Below are 18,347 nucleotides of genomic sequence, written 5' to 3'. Positions count from 1 at the left end.
AGGCCAGTTTCACACGTCCTGATGGTACTGGAAAAAACGGTACCGGAGATATCCGTGTCAGTGTGTGTACTACGTGTGGCAACCGTGTGCCACCCGTGTTCCGCATCAGTACCACACGAACAGCTGCCAGGGAAGAAGCGCTACAGTAAGCGCTGTTCCCCGGCAGTTTGTGCTGAAGTCGGCTGTCATCATTCTCCCCTGCTCTGCCAGCGAGCAGAGGACAAGGATGAGCTTAAAATTATAGTCTGAATGCCAGCAGGTGGTGTGGTGGCTTTTGGGACTGTTACCCCCATCATCTGACACCTGCTGTCACTATTAACAGTGACAGTAGGTGCGGAGGATGGGGGTTTGGAAAAAATGAATGAAAAACCCGACGTGGGTTCCCCCCTATTTTATTAATCAACCGGACAAAACTCACAGCTGGGGGCGGCTGCAACCCCCAGCTGTCAGCTTCAGCAAATTGGTTATCAAGAATAGAGTCCCCACACTGTTTTTTTTAAATTATTTAACTAAATAATTTAAAAAAAGGCGTGGGGTCTCCCCTATTTTTGACAACCAACCTTGCTAAAGCTCACAGCTGGGGGCTGGTATTCTCAGACTTGTAAGGGGCCATTGATATAGGCCCCCCCCCCCAGCCTAAAAACAGCAGCCTACAGCTGCCCAGAAATGGCGCATGTAGCAGTGGCAAGTGGGGTAATAGTTGTGGGGTTGAAGTCACCTTTCAGGTGACATCAAGCCCACGGCTTAGTGTAACAACCCTGCTGGCATCACTGCATGGCCTCCCATCCCCCACCTGCATTACACTCAAACTCACTTACTTCTCTGGGCCTTGTGGTGACTTCTCTCTGCTGCCAGCTCCATGCTGTGTGCCTCATGTCTGCTGTCTGCTCTGTGCATGCTCTGTCTGTGTGCATAGGGGGGTGGCGCCAGCAACTCCTGTTTCTTATAGAGACTGTGTGCACCTTGCTAAGGTGTCCCTGGCCAATCGCCATGAGGCTTCCTATATTTAAGACATCCCCACCCATTGGTGGGGGCCTGTGCAACTTACTCCTTCAGTCAGTTCTTAGCTGCTGAAGTGCCAGGCCATGTCTCTGTGACTCTTGTGTTCTGCCACCCAGGGGTGCGTTGTACCCTGGTCTGTGTCCTGTGTAGCCACCCAGTGAGGCATAGTACCCTGGCCTATGTCCTTGTGTAGCCACCCAGCGGGGCTTCGTACCCTGGCCTATGTCCGCCACTGAGAGGGGCGTCGCACCCTGGCTTGTGTCCATGTCTCTGTGCCTTGTCTCGTTCCTGACTCTGTCTTAGTCTAGTTCTGTTCCTGTGTTCGTTTATATCCCTGTTTTGATTTCCTTTCCCTGCTGTGCATTCTCTGTGTTTTGCTTTGCTCCTTGCTCTGCACTCTGTGGCTTTGCTCTCAGCTCTCTGTAGCTTTGCTCTGCACTTTGCTCTGCGGCTCTGCTTTGCGGCTCAGCTCTTGCTCTGTGGCTCAGCTCCTTGTGGTTCTACTTCGCTCCGCTCCTTGCGGTTCTACCTGGCTCTGCTCTTTGCGGTTCTACTTCTCCTGCTCTTGGCTCCACCTCCTGCGTTTCTGCACTTGGCTCTGCCTCCAGCTCTTGGCTCTGCCTCCTGCGTTTCTGCACTTGGCTCTGCCTCCAGCTCTTGGCTCCGCCTCCTGCGTTTCTGCGCTTGGCTCCGCCTCCTGCTTTTGGCTCCGCCTCCGGCATCTCTGTTATTGGTTCTAGCTCCTGTGCTTTCGCTCTGCATCCGCTCTTGCGGTCTTCCTCTAACTTTTCTTAAGTCCTCCTGTCTGAACAGGTTCTTACCTGTTTTACATACCTGTCTGCAGACCGGTCCCTACCGGTTCTTCCAGTGTACCAGCCTTGTCCGCCTGTCCTGCCAGAGAGCCAGCCGTACCTGCCTGCCTACCAGAGAGCCAGCCGTGCCCGCCTGCAAGTGTCTCTGTTGTACCTGTCTGTCTGTGTCCCAGCCGTGCCCGCCTGGCTACCAGAGTGCCAGCCGTGCCCGCTTGCCTGTCTATGTTCCGTTCCCCGGTGGGATCAGCAGCCACAGCCAGACACCACCCTGGAGTGGTACCTGGTAGCTTCCTATTGCACAAGTCTGACCTCACCATCAGAGGCTCCAGCGAACACCTAGGAAGCTACTTAGCTATGCCCCTTCCAGGGACGTTTGGTCTGTGGTCCAGTGGGGCCGCACGCCCGTGCCAACCAGTCTGGGCGCGTGCGTGACACTTAGTAATGGAGAGGCGTCTATAAGACACCTATCCATTACTAATCCTATAGCTGTAATGTTAAATAAAGACACGGCCAGAATAAAGTCTTTTAATGAAATAAAACACAACACAGTTTGGCCATTTTATTATTTTTCCTAATCAATGCGACACCCTTGATCTCCTGTAATAAAAATAAAATAATAAACCGACAATATACCATACCTGTTCGTCGTTCTGTCCCACGCTGTAATCCAAGTCTGGGGGCTAAATAGATTTCAACCAGGACGGTGCCAATATGCGACGGTCCCGGCTGAAAACCACTGGTGAATGAGCTGCAGAGAGCGCGGCATCATTCACCAGCGGTGACATCTTCATGGCCGGCCTGAACTGAGATGACCTCTGGACCGTGGGAAAAAGCCGGTGACGATGTCACCGCTAGTGAATGATGCTGCGCTCTCTGCAGTACACTACAGTGCACTATTAAACAAATGTTCCTCTGCCTCTTCTTCATTAGTTTTTCTCAGCATTGGGTGGAAGAAAAGACAAAGATACCTGCTCTAAAGCAATAAAAGCCCTGATGAAGGGAATGGAAAAAGGAAAGTTCTCAAACCCCATGATGATTTCCCAGCTGATGCCTGTGTTGTTCCAGAAATCATATCTGGATGTGGCTAATGTGGATTGTGACAGCATCATAAGTAAGTCACTACGTGCTCGATATGACTGACAAGTGTAAACAGGGTATTGTTTGATGTTTTAAAACTTAAAGGGATTTTTCATTCCAGTAAAAATGTTGAAAAATAGTATTTTTTTATTGCCTATTGTAACAACTCTGCTGGCATCACTACATGGCCTCCCATCCCTCACACACCATCTTACTCACTGCCCCATGTCATGTTGTGTTCTGTCTGTTGCCAGCTCCATATTCTGTGCCTCTCCTCTCTGCATGCTTCCTGGCTGTGTGCATAAGGGGACGGCGTCAGAACTCTCTGGTTCTTACAGGAATCGGGTGCACCTGTCTAATCTGTTCCTGACCAATTACCAAGAGGCCTCCAGTATTTAGGACAGCTCCACCCTGTGGACTGGGCCTGTGCAATATGTAAACTCAGTTAGTGTTTAGCTTCTGAGCTGCCAAGCATTGCTCTTTGTTTCTCCTTCTCTGGAGGTTCTACTCCTAGCTTTGCCTTGATCTTGTCTGTCTGCCCTCCAGGAGGCTGTATATCCTGGTCTCAGTGTTTCTGTTCTAGCCTTGCCTTGTTCTTGTTGTCCGCCCTCCAGGAGGCAGAATAACCTGGTCCCTGTGTTTTTGTTCTTGTACCTTGTCTTGTTCCATTACCTTGTCTGAACTTTGTCCTACCTCTGTCTCCTTGTCTGTGGCTTCTTTCCTTGCTGTGTCTTTCCTTGTGTCCTCTGTTTGCTTATGCGCCACACTCTTGCGGCTCTTGTGGCGTTGCCTGTGCTCCGCTCTCTTGCAGCTTTACCTCTGCTCCACACTCCTGCGGTTCTGCTCCGTTCTACTCTGCTCTGCTCCAGAAATCTCTTGCTGCAGCTCCTCTCCGCATTCCTTGCGGTTCTGCTCTGCTTAGCTTCTGTTGCTGCTCTATCTCTTGCTGCTCTACTGCTCCTATCCGCAGCCTTGCGGTTCTCTTCCGGTGTGAGCAGATCCCAACCTGTTCCTTCGTACTTCATTCCTTCCTGCTTGTTTCCTTACCCGCAACTCCTGTGTGAACAGGTCCCAACCTGTTGCTTCATACTTCATATCCATACCTGAACCTCCTGTGTGAACCTGTTCCTTCATACACCACACCAACCTGCCCTGTGTCTCAGCTGTGCCTGTCTGCCCTGTGTCTCTGCCATGCCTGCCAGCCCTGTGTCTCTGCCAGCCTACTCGTCTGAGTTTCATCTGTGCTCATCTGCTAGTCCTGCCTGATGCCCGCACCAGTCCTAGTGTTCTGGTCTCCAAGTGGGATCAGCAGGCACAGCCAGACACCACCCTGGAGTAGCACCTGGCAGCTGCCTGCCGCACAAGTCTGACCTCACCATCAGAGGCTTCAAAGAAGATCAAGGCAGCTGTCATAGTCACGCCCCATCCAGGGTAGTCTGGTTTGTGGCACAGTGGGGCCACAAACCCCCTTGGCTCACGCCCATCAGTCAGGGCGTGAGCGTGACACCTATGTTACTTAGTGTCTGCAAACCATAAACAAGCTGTGCCTGTTTACATCCTAATGCAGCAGGGACAGGGCGTGACAATAGTTACAGGCTGCACTAAGTATCCACACCTCCATCTCCCAAACCCTTCCCTCTCCGCCCTCATTTCTTCCTGGTTTATCATCTTTTTCTTTCCGTTTTTGTATCAAAATGATGTGTAACATGCTATTTTATATTCTATCCCACCCTTCATTCAAGTAGGATTCTCCTTGTTAGGTGTTTGTTCTTTCTCCTCCTAGCTAGAACTACTACTCTAGCAATGATTACTGTTGTGTGATAGATCTACATGCACAGTCTGCTTCACCAAACCCAACTCAACACAGTCAGATCTGCTACACCAGACACAACACAGTCAGATCTGCTACACCAGACACAACACAGTCAGATCTGCTACACCAGACACAACACAGTCAGATCTGCTACACCAGACACAACACAGTCAGATCTGCTACACCAGACACAACACAGTCAGATCTGCTACACCAGACACAACACAGTCAGATCTGCTACATAGGACATAGTACAGTCAGCCCTGTCACACCAGTCCAAACACAGCATAAGGCCGCATTCACACATTCAGTATTTGGTCAGTATATTACCTCAGCATTTGAAAGAAAAGCATAATAGAATCACCACTTCTGTATTTATCACCCACTCCTGGTTTTGGCTTACAAATACTGAGATAAAATACTGACCAAATACTGAACGTGTGAACGTGGCCTAACCCAGTAAGCGCTGCTATACCAGTCCCAACAAACTCATCACTGCTACACCAGACACAACACGATAAGCTCTGCTACAACGGACCCAATACAACATAGTGAGCTTTACTACACCAGACACAACACAGTCAGCTCTGCTGAACCAGACACAATACTTACTTATCATACCTTTGCTCTAGGTGGATTCACTATTTAATGTATGGTAGAGGTGTGGCTGCACTAATTGAAGTATTGAGCCATCCTCCCATCTCCTGTTTCATCCATCAGACTGCATGCTTAGAAGAAGCAGCTACTGCTTGGTCTTTGCATGTGATGTAGACATTGACTGTATGCCCATCCCCCAGCCCTGAATCTGATGATGTTCCACTGACAGGATAGACCTGTAAGCTGAAGAAAGCTAGAGACCCATGTGATGTGGTGTAATCACAGCCAGATCATGACATGGGTGTTTAGGTCACAGATCACTCCAGATGACCAAGGCGGACACACTTACATAAACATAAGTGCATTACAAAGTTGAAGAGGGGGATTGGGAGGAATAATGGAGATGAGAATTATGAAACTTCTGACAACTCCTTTAAGGATCAAATACACATTAGTGCAAAGTTAGCAAACCCCTCCAACTTCAGTGGAATTGGCCAACTATAATGGATGGGGGCCTCCCAACTCTTCTTTTGAAAGATGATGTTGGGGAGATAAGGATAATGCAAGTTGAATTTCAAGCCTGATTCTTCTGTTCTCATTAGAGATAAGCATATTCCAGATGTGTTTGGCAGCAGCTTGGTTCCCGCATCTCATTGAAAACACATGCATGCTCAACGAAACTGAGCATGCCTATGTATGGGGATTGTTGGGAGAAATGGCTGTCTGGTGACCAAGCGCTCAGCCAACAGCTATTGAAGATACATGAACACCTTCAAAAAGCCATTTTCTGAAGTCAGATGCTATTAACCAGTGTTACTTATTTTCCTGTTTAGACGATCCCTTGCTAATCCCCATGTCACCCACCGATGATGTCGTTGTTGGTAATGAATTTATCCACGTCCGGCTGATGGTAGAAGGCCAGAATTTCAATGAGCTGATTAAAGTCCCATCACATTCCTCCCTTCTAGATATTCTGAAGGCTGCTCAAGACCAAAATTCTATGTTTTCGTAAGTTCCAGTGAATATTAACCCTATCTCAGTTACTTTGGTATAGACTCTATTGTCATCTCATAGGTATGTGGTGCAAGATAGTAGCGTTCACATAGGACATACATTCAAGAGAAATCTCACAAAAAAGCAGCAGCCTTACCAACACTGTGTCAGATTACCAAAGCACTAGCAAGGTGCAGGAGACCCCATGATAAAGGTGGTGACAGCACAGGTGCAAAATACTGATGGAGCAACCACTCGCAAACCTACCAATTCATGGAGGGGGAGGTTGCCTAGCATTACAAATGCACACAGATGAGGCCTGCATAGGACGCCAGTCACACAGATACGTGTGATGCACCGTGTCTGGCTTACAGCCTATTGGCAGCGTCCATAATATTAGATCAGATGGGCCTCCCAGCACCATATAAGTGCAACCCACAAGGAAAAATATCCCAATTCACCCAATACTAAAGGGCCTGGCTGCATCCACTTGAGGTATTGGTAACTAATTTTACCCCAGATTCGCAAGCTCGCAACCCACGCCAAGGGTCCTCATACATGGGACATCCTACACTACATTGAAAATTGGCTCACATAGGGCATGGATTCAAGACAAATCTCACAGAGAAATAAAAAACCTTTCCAACGCCAGGTCAGATTACTGATGCAAAATGCATACCGGTGTGACTGGGGCCCTATGTAAGTCTCATATGTGTGCATTTTGAACACTAGGCAGCCACCCTCTCCATGAATTGGTTGGTTTGGGAGTGGTTGCTTCATCAGTATTTTGTACCTGTGCTGCCCAGTCTTCATCATGAGGGTCTCGTGCATCCTGACAGGGTATTGGTATTCTGACCTAGTGTTGGTAATGCTGTTTCCTTTTCTGTGATATATATTTTTTTTTACAACATAGAGAAATAAACAAGGTTAGGAATGACAACGAAGGCCACCGAGAAGGCGGTAAAAGGGAATTTATGGTAGATATTGATACAGTGTGAAGGTCATTCATTTGAAAGCTGCAGCAGGCCCTTGAGGGACAATTAAATGGGTCTCACACTATATCAATCATTAATTAATGTAAACATGAGAAGTGTCTGACATTCAATGTCTGAGTACAGATGTATGAGATTATTGAGTTTTGGTAAGGAAATCCATGGCCGGTCCGTAGATCGAATTCTATACTCTGACCGTAAATATCGGACATGTGAAACCTATCTAACACTGTCTGAAATTCAGAATGCAGATTTTTCTCTATAAGAGCCATTATACAGTACAGCGTATGTATTTGGGCTACTTTCTCAGTATTTGGCCTCTGTCTTGCTGCTTCTGATAATAAAAATTAGTTAGCAGACAATGGTCCAAATCAGGTTTTTTCATCGGTCCATATTGGCCATTTTAGAAAGAAATCCGGCAGTACGTTTCCCTGTTGTGTTTTAGATGTTTAGCTCCTCTCTCCCACCACTTGTAACAATCATTCCAAATTTTTCCTCTTAGGTTTGAAACCAAAAACACATTGTATGGACTATTCCTAACCACAGTGAATAATGTGGCAGGTTACTGGCAACTTCTGAAGGAACCAAATATTTCCTTGTTAGAAGGTAAGTCTCCTGATGAATGCTCTGTTGAATTGATAATCATATTTACTTACAAATTAATAAAAGTGCTTTATATTACAAAAAAAAATCTTAGAAAATGTGAAATACTTTCCGGTAATTTAGACTCCTTACAAACAAATGACACAAACAGTAGGTGCTCGACTTCTGCTCAGCTGTTATCGGAGGTATAAAGTTTACCTCTGGTCACTGGTGTCAGCTTGATGGGACTACTGATCCCATCATCTGACACCTGCTACCGCCAATTACAGTGAAAGCAGGAGCGGCGGATGGGAGTATTCATCTGCCGCTCCCACGCTATGAATAATTAAAAACGGTGTGGGTTCCCCCCTATTTTTTACAACCAGCTAGACAAAACTCACAGTTGGGGGCTGCAACCCTCAGCTGTCAGATTCAGCAAGGTTAGTTATCAAGAATAGAGGGGTCCTCACGCTTTTTTATAATTATTTAACTAAATAATTTAAAAAAAAAGTTGTGGGTTCCCCCCCATTTTTTACATCTAGCCTTGCTAAAACTCACAGCTGGGGGCTGGTATTCTCAGGCTGGTAAGGGGCCATGGATATTGGCCCCCCAGCCTAAAAATAGCAGCCCGCATCTGCCCAGAAAAGGCATATCTCTTAGATGCGCTTTGCCCGGCTCTTCCCACTTGCCCTGTAGCGGTGGCAAGTGGGGTAATATTTGTGGGGTTGATGTCACCTTGCAGGTGACATCAAGCCCACAGATTAGTAATGGAGAGGCGTCTATAAGACACCTATCCATTACTAATCCTATAGTTGTAATGTTTGTAAATAAAGACACCATCAAGAATAAAGTCCTTTATTTGAAAGAAGACTAAACACAGTTTTCCATTTTTATTTAAATGCAAAATCCCAGCGAAGCCCTCGATTTCCTGTACTAAAAGTAAAATAACAAACCAACAATATACCCATACCTGTCCGTCATTGTGTCCCACGCAGTAATCCGCATTCCGTGCGGTTGCCGTACACGTCAAATTGCCGCATGCGGATGCATCCGCATACAAGGCATGTCTGTTGTGAGTTCTGTTTTTGGGCTCCCTCTGGTGGTTACTGATGGTACTGGGTGATTTGTGTTCTGCTGTCTCTGGTGTCCACCTGTTCTATTAGGATTTGGGAGTTTCCTATTTAACCGGGCTTTCTTGTCATTTCCCCGCCGGCTATCAAGGTTATCAGAGTGTTTTGTTACCTCAGCTTCTGGCTTCAGTAATCTTCAGGACAAGCTAAGTTTTTGATTTTCTTGTTCCACGTTTTGATTTATTTTTGTCTTGTCCAGCTTGCATATAATTGTTTCTTTGCTGCTGGTTGCTCTAGCGGGCTGTAATTGCTCCTCATGTTCCATGAGTTGGAACATGAGTTCAAGTAATTACAGGATGGTTTTTTTAAGGGTTTTTTGCTGACCGTGCAGTTTACTTTTGTATCCTCTGCTATCTAGTTTTAGCGGGCCTCATTTTGCTGAATCTGATTTCATACTGTGTATGTGCCTTCCTCTCATTTCACCGTCATTATATGTGGGGGGCTGCTATTTCTGTGGGGTATTTCTCTGGAGGCAAGAGAGGTCTGTGTTTCTTCTAATAGGGGAAGTTAGATCTTCGGCTGGTGCGAGACGTCTAGGATCAACGTAGGCACGTTCCCCGGCTATTGTTATTTGTGTGTTCAAGTTTAGGGTCGCGGTCAGCTCAGGTTCCATCACCCTAGAGTTCGTTGGTGCTTGTCCTTTTGTGATTCCCTGCCATTGGAATCATGACAGTATAGCCGGCCCAAAATGTTTGGGCTGAAGTAGGAGGAAAAGTAGTCTGAGGAAGTTTTTTTTTTTTCTCCTCTGAGGTTGCTGCCTAGCCCTAATTGCTGCCTGGCTGATTTTTTTTTTTTCCTCCTCTTAATCCTTGAATGGCTCTGACCTTAGCTGTTTATCATGGACGTCCAGAGTTTAGCTTCCAGCTTGAATAATCTTGCTGCTAAGGTTCAAAATATACAAGATTTTGTTGTACATGCTCCTATGTCTGAACCTAGAATTCCTATTCCAGAGTTCTTTTCTGGAGATAGATCTAGTTTTCTGAATTTTAGGAACAATTGCAAGCTGTTCCTTTCTTTGAAATCTCGCTCTTCTGGAGACCCTGCTCAGCAGGTTAAGATTATTATATCTTTCCTGCGGGGTGACCCTCAAAATTGGGCATTTGCATTGGCACCAGGGGATCCTGCGTTGCTTAATGTGGATGCGTTTTTTCTGGCATTGGGTTTGCTCTATGAGGAACCTAACCAAGAGATTCAGGCTGAAAAAGCTTTATTAGCTCTCTCTCAGGGGCAAGATGAAGCAGAAATATATTGTCAAAAATTTCGGAAATGGTCAGTGCTTACTCAGTGGAATGAGTGCGCCCTGGCTGCAAAGTTCAGAGATGGCCTTTCTGAGGCCATTAAAGATGTTATGGTGGGGTTCCCTGCGCCTACGGGTCTGAAAGAGTCTATGACTATGGCTATTCAGATTGATCGGCGTTTACGGGAGCGCAAACCTGTGCACCATTTGGCGGTGTCTTCTGAACAGGCACTTGAGACAATGCAATGTGATAGAGTTCAGTCTAGAAGTGAACGGCAAAACTATAGGCGGAAAAATGGGTTGTGCTTTTATTGTGGTGATTCAGCTCATGTTATATCAGCATGCTCTAAACGCACAAAAAAGGTTGATAAGTCTGTTGCCATTAGTACATTGCAGTCTAAGTTCATTCTGTCTGTGACTCTGATTTGCTCATTATCATCCATTTCCGTCGATGCCTATGTAGATTCAGGCGCTGCCCTGAGTCTTATGGATTGGTCATTTGCCAAGCGATGTGGGTTTAGTCTTGAGCCTCTGGAAGTCCCTATTCCTTTGAAGGGAATTGACTCTACACCTTTAGCTATGAATAAACCTCAGTACTGGACACAAGTGACCATGCGTATGACTCCCGTTCATCAGGAGGTGATTCGCTTCCTGGTGTTGTATAATTTACATGATGTTCTAGTACTTGGTCTGCCATGGTTACAAACTCATAATCCAGTCCTTGACTGGAAAACAATGTCTGTGTTAAGCTGGGGATGTCAGGGGGTTCATGATGATGCACCTCCGATTTCTATCGCTTCATCTACTCCTTCTGAGGTTCCTGTATTTTTGTCGGATTATCGGGATGTTTTTGAGGAGCCTAAGCTCAGTTCGCTTCCTCCTCACAGGGATTGCGATTGTGCTATAGATTTGATTCCTGGTAGTAAATTTCCTAAAGGTCGTTTGTTCAATCTGTCAGTGCCAGAGCATACTGCTATGCGGGATTATGTTAAAGAGTCCTTGGAAAAGGGACATATCCGTCCATCTTCGTCCCCTTTGGGAGCAGGTTTTTTTTTCGTGGCCAAGAAAGATGGGTCCTTGAGACCTTGTATAGATTATCGTCTTTTGAATAAGATTACCGTAAAATATCAGTATCCTTTGCCTTTGTTGACTGATTTGTTTGCTCGCATTAAGGGGGCTAAATGGTTCACTAAGATTGATCTCCGGGGTGCGTATAATCTTATACGAATAAAGCAAGGTGATGAGTGGAAAACCGCATTTAATACGCCTGAGGGCCATTTTGAGTATTTGGTAATGCCTTTTGGACTTTCTAATGCTCCTTCAGTCTTCCAGTCCTTTATGCACGATATTTTCCGTGAATATCTGGATAAATTTATGATTGTGTATTTGGATGATATTTTGGTTTTTTCTGATGACTGGGAGTCTCATGTTCAGCAGGTCAGGAAGGTGTTTCAGGTCCTGCGGGCTAATTCCTTGTTTGTAAAGGGCTCAAAGTGTCTCTTTGGAGTCCAGAAGATTTCTTTCTTGGGGTATATTTTTTCCCCTTCTACTATTGAGATGGATCCCGTCAAGGTTCGGGCTATTTGTGACTGGACGCAGCCTGCATCTCTTAAGAGTTTGCAGAAGTTCTTGGGCTTTGCTAATTTCTATCGTCGTTTTATAACTAATTTTTCTAGTGTTGTTAAGCCTTTGACGGATTTGACTAAGAAGGGTGCTGATGTTGCTGATTGGTCTCCTGCGGCTGTGGAGGCCTTTCAGGAACTTAAACGCCGGTTTTCTTCTGCTCCTGTGTTGCGTCAGCCTGATGTTTCGCTTCCTTTCCAAGTTGAGGTTGATGCTTCCGAGATTGGAGCGGGGGCGGTTTTGTCACAGAGAAGTTCCGATTGCTCGGTGATGAAGCCATGTGCGTTCTTTTCTAGAAAATTTTCGCCCGCTGAGCGGAATTATGATGTGGGTAATCGGGAACTTTTGGCCATGAAGTGGGCATTTGAGGAGTGGCGTCATTGGCTGGAGGGTGCTAGACATCGTGTGGTGGTCTTGACTGATCACAAAAATCTGATTTACCTTGAGTCTGCCAGGCGTCTGAATCCTAGACAGGCTCGTTGGTCACTGTTTTTCTCTCGTTTCAATTTTGTGGTTTCATACCTGCCAGGTTCAAAGAATGTGAAGGCGGATGCTCTTTCTAGGAGTTTTGTGCCTGACTCCCCTGGAAATTCTGAGCCCACTGGTATCCTTAGGGATGGGGTGATTTTGTCGGCCGTCTTCCCAGACTTGCGACGTGCTTTGCAGGAGTTTCAGGCGGGTAAACCTGATCGTTGTCCGCCTGAGAGACTGTTTGTTCCGGATAGCTGGACCAGTAGAGTCATCTCTGAGGTCCATTCTTCTGCGTTGGCAGGTCATCCTGGAATATTTGGTACTAGAGACTTGGTGGCCAGGTCTTTTTGGTGGCCTTCCTTGTCTAGGGATGTGCGTTCTTTTGTACAGTCTTGTGAGGTTTGTGCTCGGGCTAAGCCTTGCTGTTCTCGAGCCAGTGGATTGTTGTCACCTTTGCCTATCCCGAAGAGGCCTTGGACGCACATTTCCATGGACTTTATTTCGGATCTCCCTGTCTCTCAAAAAATGTCCGTCATCTGGGTTGTGTGTGACCGCTTTTCTAAAATGGTTCATCTTGTACCCTTGCCTAAGTTGCCTTCCTCCTCTGAGTTGGTCCCTCTGTTTTTCCAGAACGTGGTTCGTTTGCATGGGATTCCGGAGAACATCGTTTCTGACAGGGGATCCCAGTTTGTGTCTAGATTTTGGCGGACGTTCTGTGCTAAGATGGGCATTGATTTGTCCTTTTCGTCTGCATTCCACCCTCAGACGAATGGCCAGACGGAGCGAACTAATCAGACCTTGGAAACTTATTTGAGGTGTTTTGTTTCTGCTGATCAGGATGACTGGGTTACCTTTTTGCCGCTGGCCGAGTTTGCCCTTAATAATCGGGCTAGTTCTGCTACCTTGGTTTCTCCTTTCTTTTGTAATTCGGGGTTTCATCCTCGTTTTTCCTCTGGTCAGGTGGAGCCTTCTGATTGTCCTGGAGTGGACATGGTGGTGGATAGGTTGCATCGGATTTGGAGTCATGTGGTGGACAATTTGAAGTTGTCCCAGGAGAGGGCTCAGCAGTTTGCTAATCGCCGTCGCCGCGTGGGTCCTCGACTTCGTGTTGGGGACTTGGTGTGGTTGTCTTCTCGTTTTGTTCCTATGAAGGTCTCTTCTCCTAAGTTCAAGCCTCGGTTCATCGGTCCTTATAGGATCTTGGAAATTCTTAACCCTGTGTCGTTTCGTTTGGATCTCCCGGCATCGTTTGCTATTCATAATGTGTTCCATCGGTCGTTGTTGCGGAGGTATGAGGTACCTGTTGTTCCTTCGCCTGAGCCTCCTGCTCCGGTGCTGGTGGAGGGAGAATTGGAGTATGTTGTGGAGAAGATCTTGGATTCTCGTGTTTCCAGACGGAAACTCCAATATTTGGTCAAGTGGAAGGGTTATGGTCAGGAGGATAATTCTTGGGTGGTTGCCTCTGATGTTCATGCTGATGATTTGGTCCGCGCTTTTCATAAGGTTCATCCTGGTCGCCCTGGTGGTTCTCGTGAGGGTTCGGTGACCCCTCCTCAAGGGGGGGGTACTGTTGTGAGTTCTGTTTTTGGGCTCCCTCTGGTGGTTACTGATGGTACTGGGTGATTTGTGTTCTGCTGTCTCTGGTGTCCACCTGTTCTATTAGGATTTGGGAGTTTCCTATTTAACCGGGCTTTCTTGTCATTTCCCCGCCGGCTATCAAGGTTATCAGAGTGTTTTGTTACCTCAGCTTCTGGCTTCAGTAATCTTCAGGACAAGCTAAGTTTTTGATTTTCTTGTTCCACGTTTTGATTTATTTTTGTCTTGTCCAGCTTGCATATAATTGTTTCTTTGCTGCTGGTTGCTCTAGCGGGCTGTAATTGCTCCTCATGTTCCATGAGTTGGAACATGAGTTCAAGTAATTACAGGATGGTTTTTTGAAGGGTTTTTTGCTGACCGCGCAGTTTACTTTTGTATCCTCTGCTATCTAGTTTTAGCGGGCCTCATTTTGCTGAATCTGATTTCATACTGTGTATGTGCCTTCCTCTCATTTCACCGTCATTATATGTGGGGGGCTGCTATTTCTGTGGGGTATTTCTCTGGAGGCAAGAGAGGTCTGTGTTTCTTCTAATAGGGGAAGTTAGATCTTTGGGTGGTGCGAGACGTCTAGGATCAACGTAGGCACGTTCCCCGGCTATTGTTATTTGTGTGTTCAGGTTTAGGGTCGCGGTCAGCTCAGGTTCCATCACCCTAGAGTTCGTTGGTGCTTGTCCTTTTGTGATTCCCTGCATTGGAATCATGACACATGTCCCTGCGTACCCAATGTTAAAGATAGGTACGCAGGGAAATGCAGGACGCATATAGAAGTAGGCGGAGCTTCAGGGAAGCAGAAGGGAGGAAGTACGCAGCCATCCGCAGCCCTCCTGAACGCAAATGTGAATTCAGCCTTAGCATGCACAAAGAGACCCAAGTTAGCCCCAAAAACTCTGAAAAAAAACGCAACAAAAATGCACTAAAACATGCGTTTTTGCCGCAGCTTCTATGCTATTCATGTTCCGCCCATTTTTCACTGACTTGGGCAATGGTCACACTAGCAGTATTTGGTCAGTATTCCACATCAGTTTTTGTAAGCCAAAACCAGGAGTGGCACAGTCAGAGGAAAGTAATAGAAAAACGTCACCACTTCTGCATTTATCACCCTCTCCTGGTTTTGGCTTACAAATACTGATGTGAAATACTGACCCAATACTCATAGTGTGACCGTAGCCTTATAGGAGAAGCTGGAGAAAAAAAATGTTCTCCTCAGTGAAAAACTGATGAAACTCTGACCAAACTCTGATGACACGCTGATGAAAATCACTGATGATACTTGATCCGTTTTTCTCGTATGTCAAAATTCTGACATATGAATGAGGTGAGTTCCAGATGTTCATTTCTCATGGATAGAAGAGGAACCGATTCTAGTCTATGTGGCTGTTCACGTAGGTACATTCACATAAACGTATTATCAGTTCAAGTGCTGCCCAGATGGAAAATGGACCCCAAATAGACAGTACACAGACCGTTGTTAATCAATACATTAGTTCACATGAATGTTTTCCAACACAGACCAATGGACAATGGAAAAAAAATTCACTGTATGCACCTGTCTAATTCATTTTTTGGCTGAGACTCGCCTATAGATTTCAGTGGGTGCGCGGCAAAATCGGATACAATATGGACACCAACAGTATGCATTCATTTTTAACAGATAAATTGAGATTATCATTTTTTAATTATTGGTGTAGAAAAACGGATGTCATATGGATGGCATATAGGTGACAGTAAAGATTAAAAAATCCTATTTTTATTTCTTCATTAAAAAGAACATTTTTTCATAAGTTTGTTCTCACGTCCATGTTTTTTTGCAATCTGAGTGTCCACAAAAACAATGGGAGATTGTCCGTTTTTGATTAGTGTCACTGATCAAACTCTAATGTAACTCTACAGGTCTGCTGAAACTTCGGACAGCACATTCATGGCTTACTGGTTCCAATTTTCATTAACTAGTGCCAGCAGAGGTTTAAGGAATCTCCTTTTTTGCATAGGAGAAAAACACTAATGATAAAAACGGACACTCTGATCAAATACTGATAAAGATTTGATCCATTTTTCAGTCGTGTGAATGAGGCCTTTGAGTCTTACAAACTGTGTTGTTTTTTAGGTATTGCTGATTACAGGCCAGAGGACGGCGAGACAATCATCCTGCGACTCTGAAGCTACAGAACCATAAAGTTCAAAAATTGAAGACCACGAGAAAAACCTACTGATTTATTATTTTTCTCAAGATTTCTCGCATATTCGGGATTTTTTCTTTATGTGTTAAATGATTTCACTAAATAACCCTAAAATCAATATTCCTAAACTCATATTTTTTGGAATACATATCAAATGAAGGTTCACTTTGGTGAACTGTTCTTCACAGATACAATACTCAGGGTTTCTAGGCTTTATAAAACAGATTTTTTGTGAATTTGAATCATTTTGCTACGATCATAAATGGCTGTAAAATGTTTGGAGGGTTTAAGAATGGATCTCTTGAATATAGTGTTGAACATGATACACACAGAAGCACAAAATCATAATTGCAGCCTTACAATGCAACGATCACTGATGGATTTAACAATTTTAAGTTGCCTTTATTAAAAAAAAATCTTTCTACAACACATTTACCTGGTCAGTGCCAAACTGGAGATTGTGAATGCATTTCCATTATGGCTCATAAGTCGGAATCTTTTCTACTTTCACATACCAGTGTCTCTGATTGTATGACAGCATTGCACAATCCAAGTTCTGTACAGGGCTGATCTTACGCTGCATGGTTTCTGTGTGTTACCTTCTGTTAGTGCCTCACCTCCCACCATATAATGTACTGTCATGTAGTGCACTAAAAGCCATACATAGCAGTGTCTAGTTATACTCATCACCCAGCATGGTGTCCAAATAGCAGTGCCATGGGTTTACTCATGTTAGTTTTATTTATACGACTGTAATTAATGTAACAAGATACTTACAAACTAATTTTAAATAAATAATGTCATGTTTGGAAAATACTGTAATGCGTAAGAAATCCCTGTGTTCTATGTTCTGACTGTGATCTCTGAAACAAGTAAGGAACTTGGAGCTCAAAATTACAATCATTGAAACAATATTTTATTGGCAATCCAAATAGGTGTTAACGTTTCGGTTCTTGGGTCGGACCTTCATCAGATCTGATTGCCATATGCTGTATTCTCTTGTTCCGAAAAGTGTTACCGATTTTGAGTGTCAAGTTCCTTACTTGCTTAACTGCGGGTTGGAACCCTACTTGAGCACCTCAACTACTAACCAGGACTGCCATATACTTATTTAGTACACATTACATTACGTACCTGCACATTACACTAGTACGTCTACATAAAGAAAATGAATGACGTTGCGAAGACATATTATGTACTGACCCTGAGTTACAGCATAAATTATAGTCCAGAGCATCATACAGAGTCTTTGCCATCAAACTCGGCTGAACTTCTGTAAACCACTGGGATGTATCTGTAGTGCTGGGTGTAACGCGTACACCTCTTCCCAGAATGCTGTTCATAAGTCATTGAGCTAGCAAGGAATGTCTAAACAGTGGAAATGCAGGAACCTTTTTATTTGGACATCTGTACAGTTTTTTTTCCAATTGTCCTACAGTATACATAGATGGCAGTGTACTAAGAAACTAATATGGGGCCATTATATTATATGGAAGGCAATGCGGGGCCATTACATCATATAGAAGGCTATGTGGGGCCATTATTTTATATGGAAGGCTACGTGGGGCCATTATATTATATGGAAGTCAATGTAGGGTAATTACATTATATTGAAGGCAATGTGGGGTCATTTAATTATATGGAAGGCAATGTGGGGTAATATATATGGAGGGCTATTATATGGAAGGCTATGTGGGGCCACTATACTATTTGGAAGGATATGTGGGGACCATTATTCTGTTTGGAGGGCTGTGTCGGGGCCATTATACTGTTTGGAGGGCTAAGAGGGAGCCATTATACAGTGTGGAGGTGGGGGGGCCATCATATTCTGTGGAGGGCTGTGTTGGGTTCAACATACTTTGGTCATCATACTGTGCATCTGGAGGGTGCCGTGTAGGAATTCACTGTTTGGGTATCGTATTGTGGGGGGCAGTTTTGTTGATTCTTATTGGTATGACTAGATGGTGGCCCGATTCTAATGCATCGGGTATTCTAGAATATGCATGTCCACGTAGTATATTGCACTACAACTATACTCACATAAACAACAGAGGTAAACACTGGGTAGTGGAGGACGGAGTAAAACCAAAGTAGGAGGAGGGAAATTATCACACACTCAAAACCTAGCAGCAGTCTCAGATAAATCCACCAAACGCCTTCTCAAACAACAACCACAAACCACCATCTCCTAAACATGCAGCATGAGCTGCTCTGGCAAAGAGTGCTAGCCAGGGCCCAGATTATA

General features: G+C 45.1%; 1 protein-coding gene across 2 annotated transcripts in view; it reads left to right on the top strand.

The window, feature by feature from the left end:
• TCN2 (transcobalamin 2) overlaps positions 1-16,919 on the top strand; it is a 43,379-nt gene extending 26,460 nt beyond the window's left edge. For both annotated transcript variants that reach the window (XM_069754379.1, XM_069754367.1), the window contains exons 7-10: positions 2,745-2,925; positions 6,135-6,309; positions 7,789-7,892; positions 16,030-16,919. In XM_069754379.1, the coding sequence (XP_069610480.1) occupies positions 2,745-2,925; positions 6,135-6,309; positions 7,789-7,892; positions 16,030-16,082 (513 nt within the window). In that variant the 3' untranslated portion in view covers positions 16,083-16,919. The remainder of the gene's footprint in view (positions 1-2,744; positions 2,926-6,134; positions 6,310-7,788; positions 7,893-16,029) is intronic.
• The last annotated feature ends 1,428 nt before the right edge of the window (positions 16,920-18,347 follow it).

The sequence above is a fragment of the Ranitomeya imitator genome, chromosome 1 (genome assembly GCF_032444005.1).
Source record: "Ranitomeya imitator isolate aRanImi1 chromosome 1, aRanImi1.pri, whole genome shotgun sequence".
NCBI classification, from domain to species: Eukaryota; Metazoa; Chordata; class Amphibia; order Anura; family Dendrobatidae; genus Ranitomeya; species Ranitomeya imitator.
The sequence above is the reverse complement of the archived record's forward strand: the minus strand, read 5'-3'. Positions and strand labels throughout refer to the sequence as shown.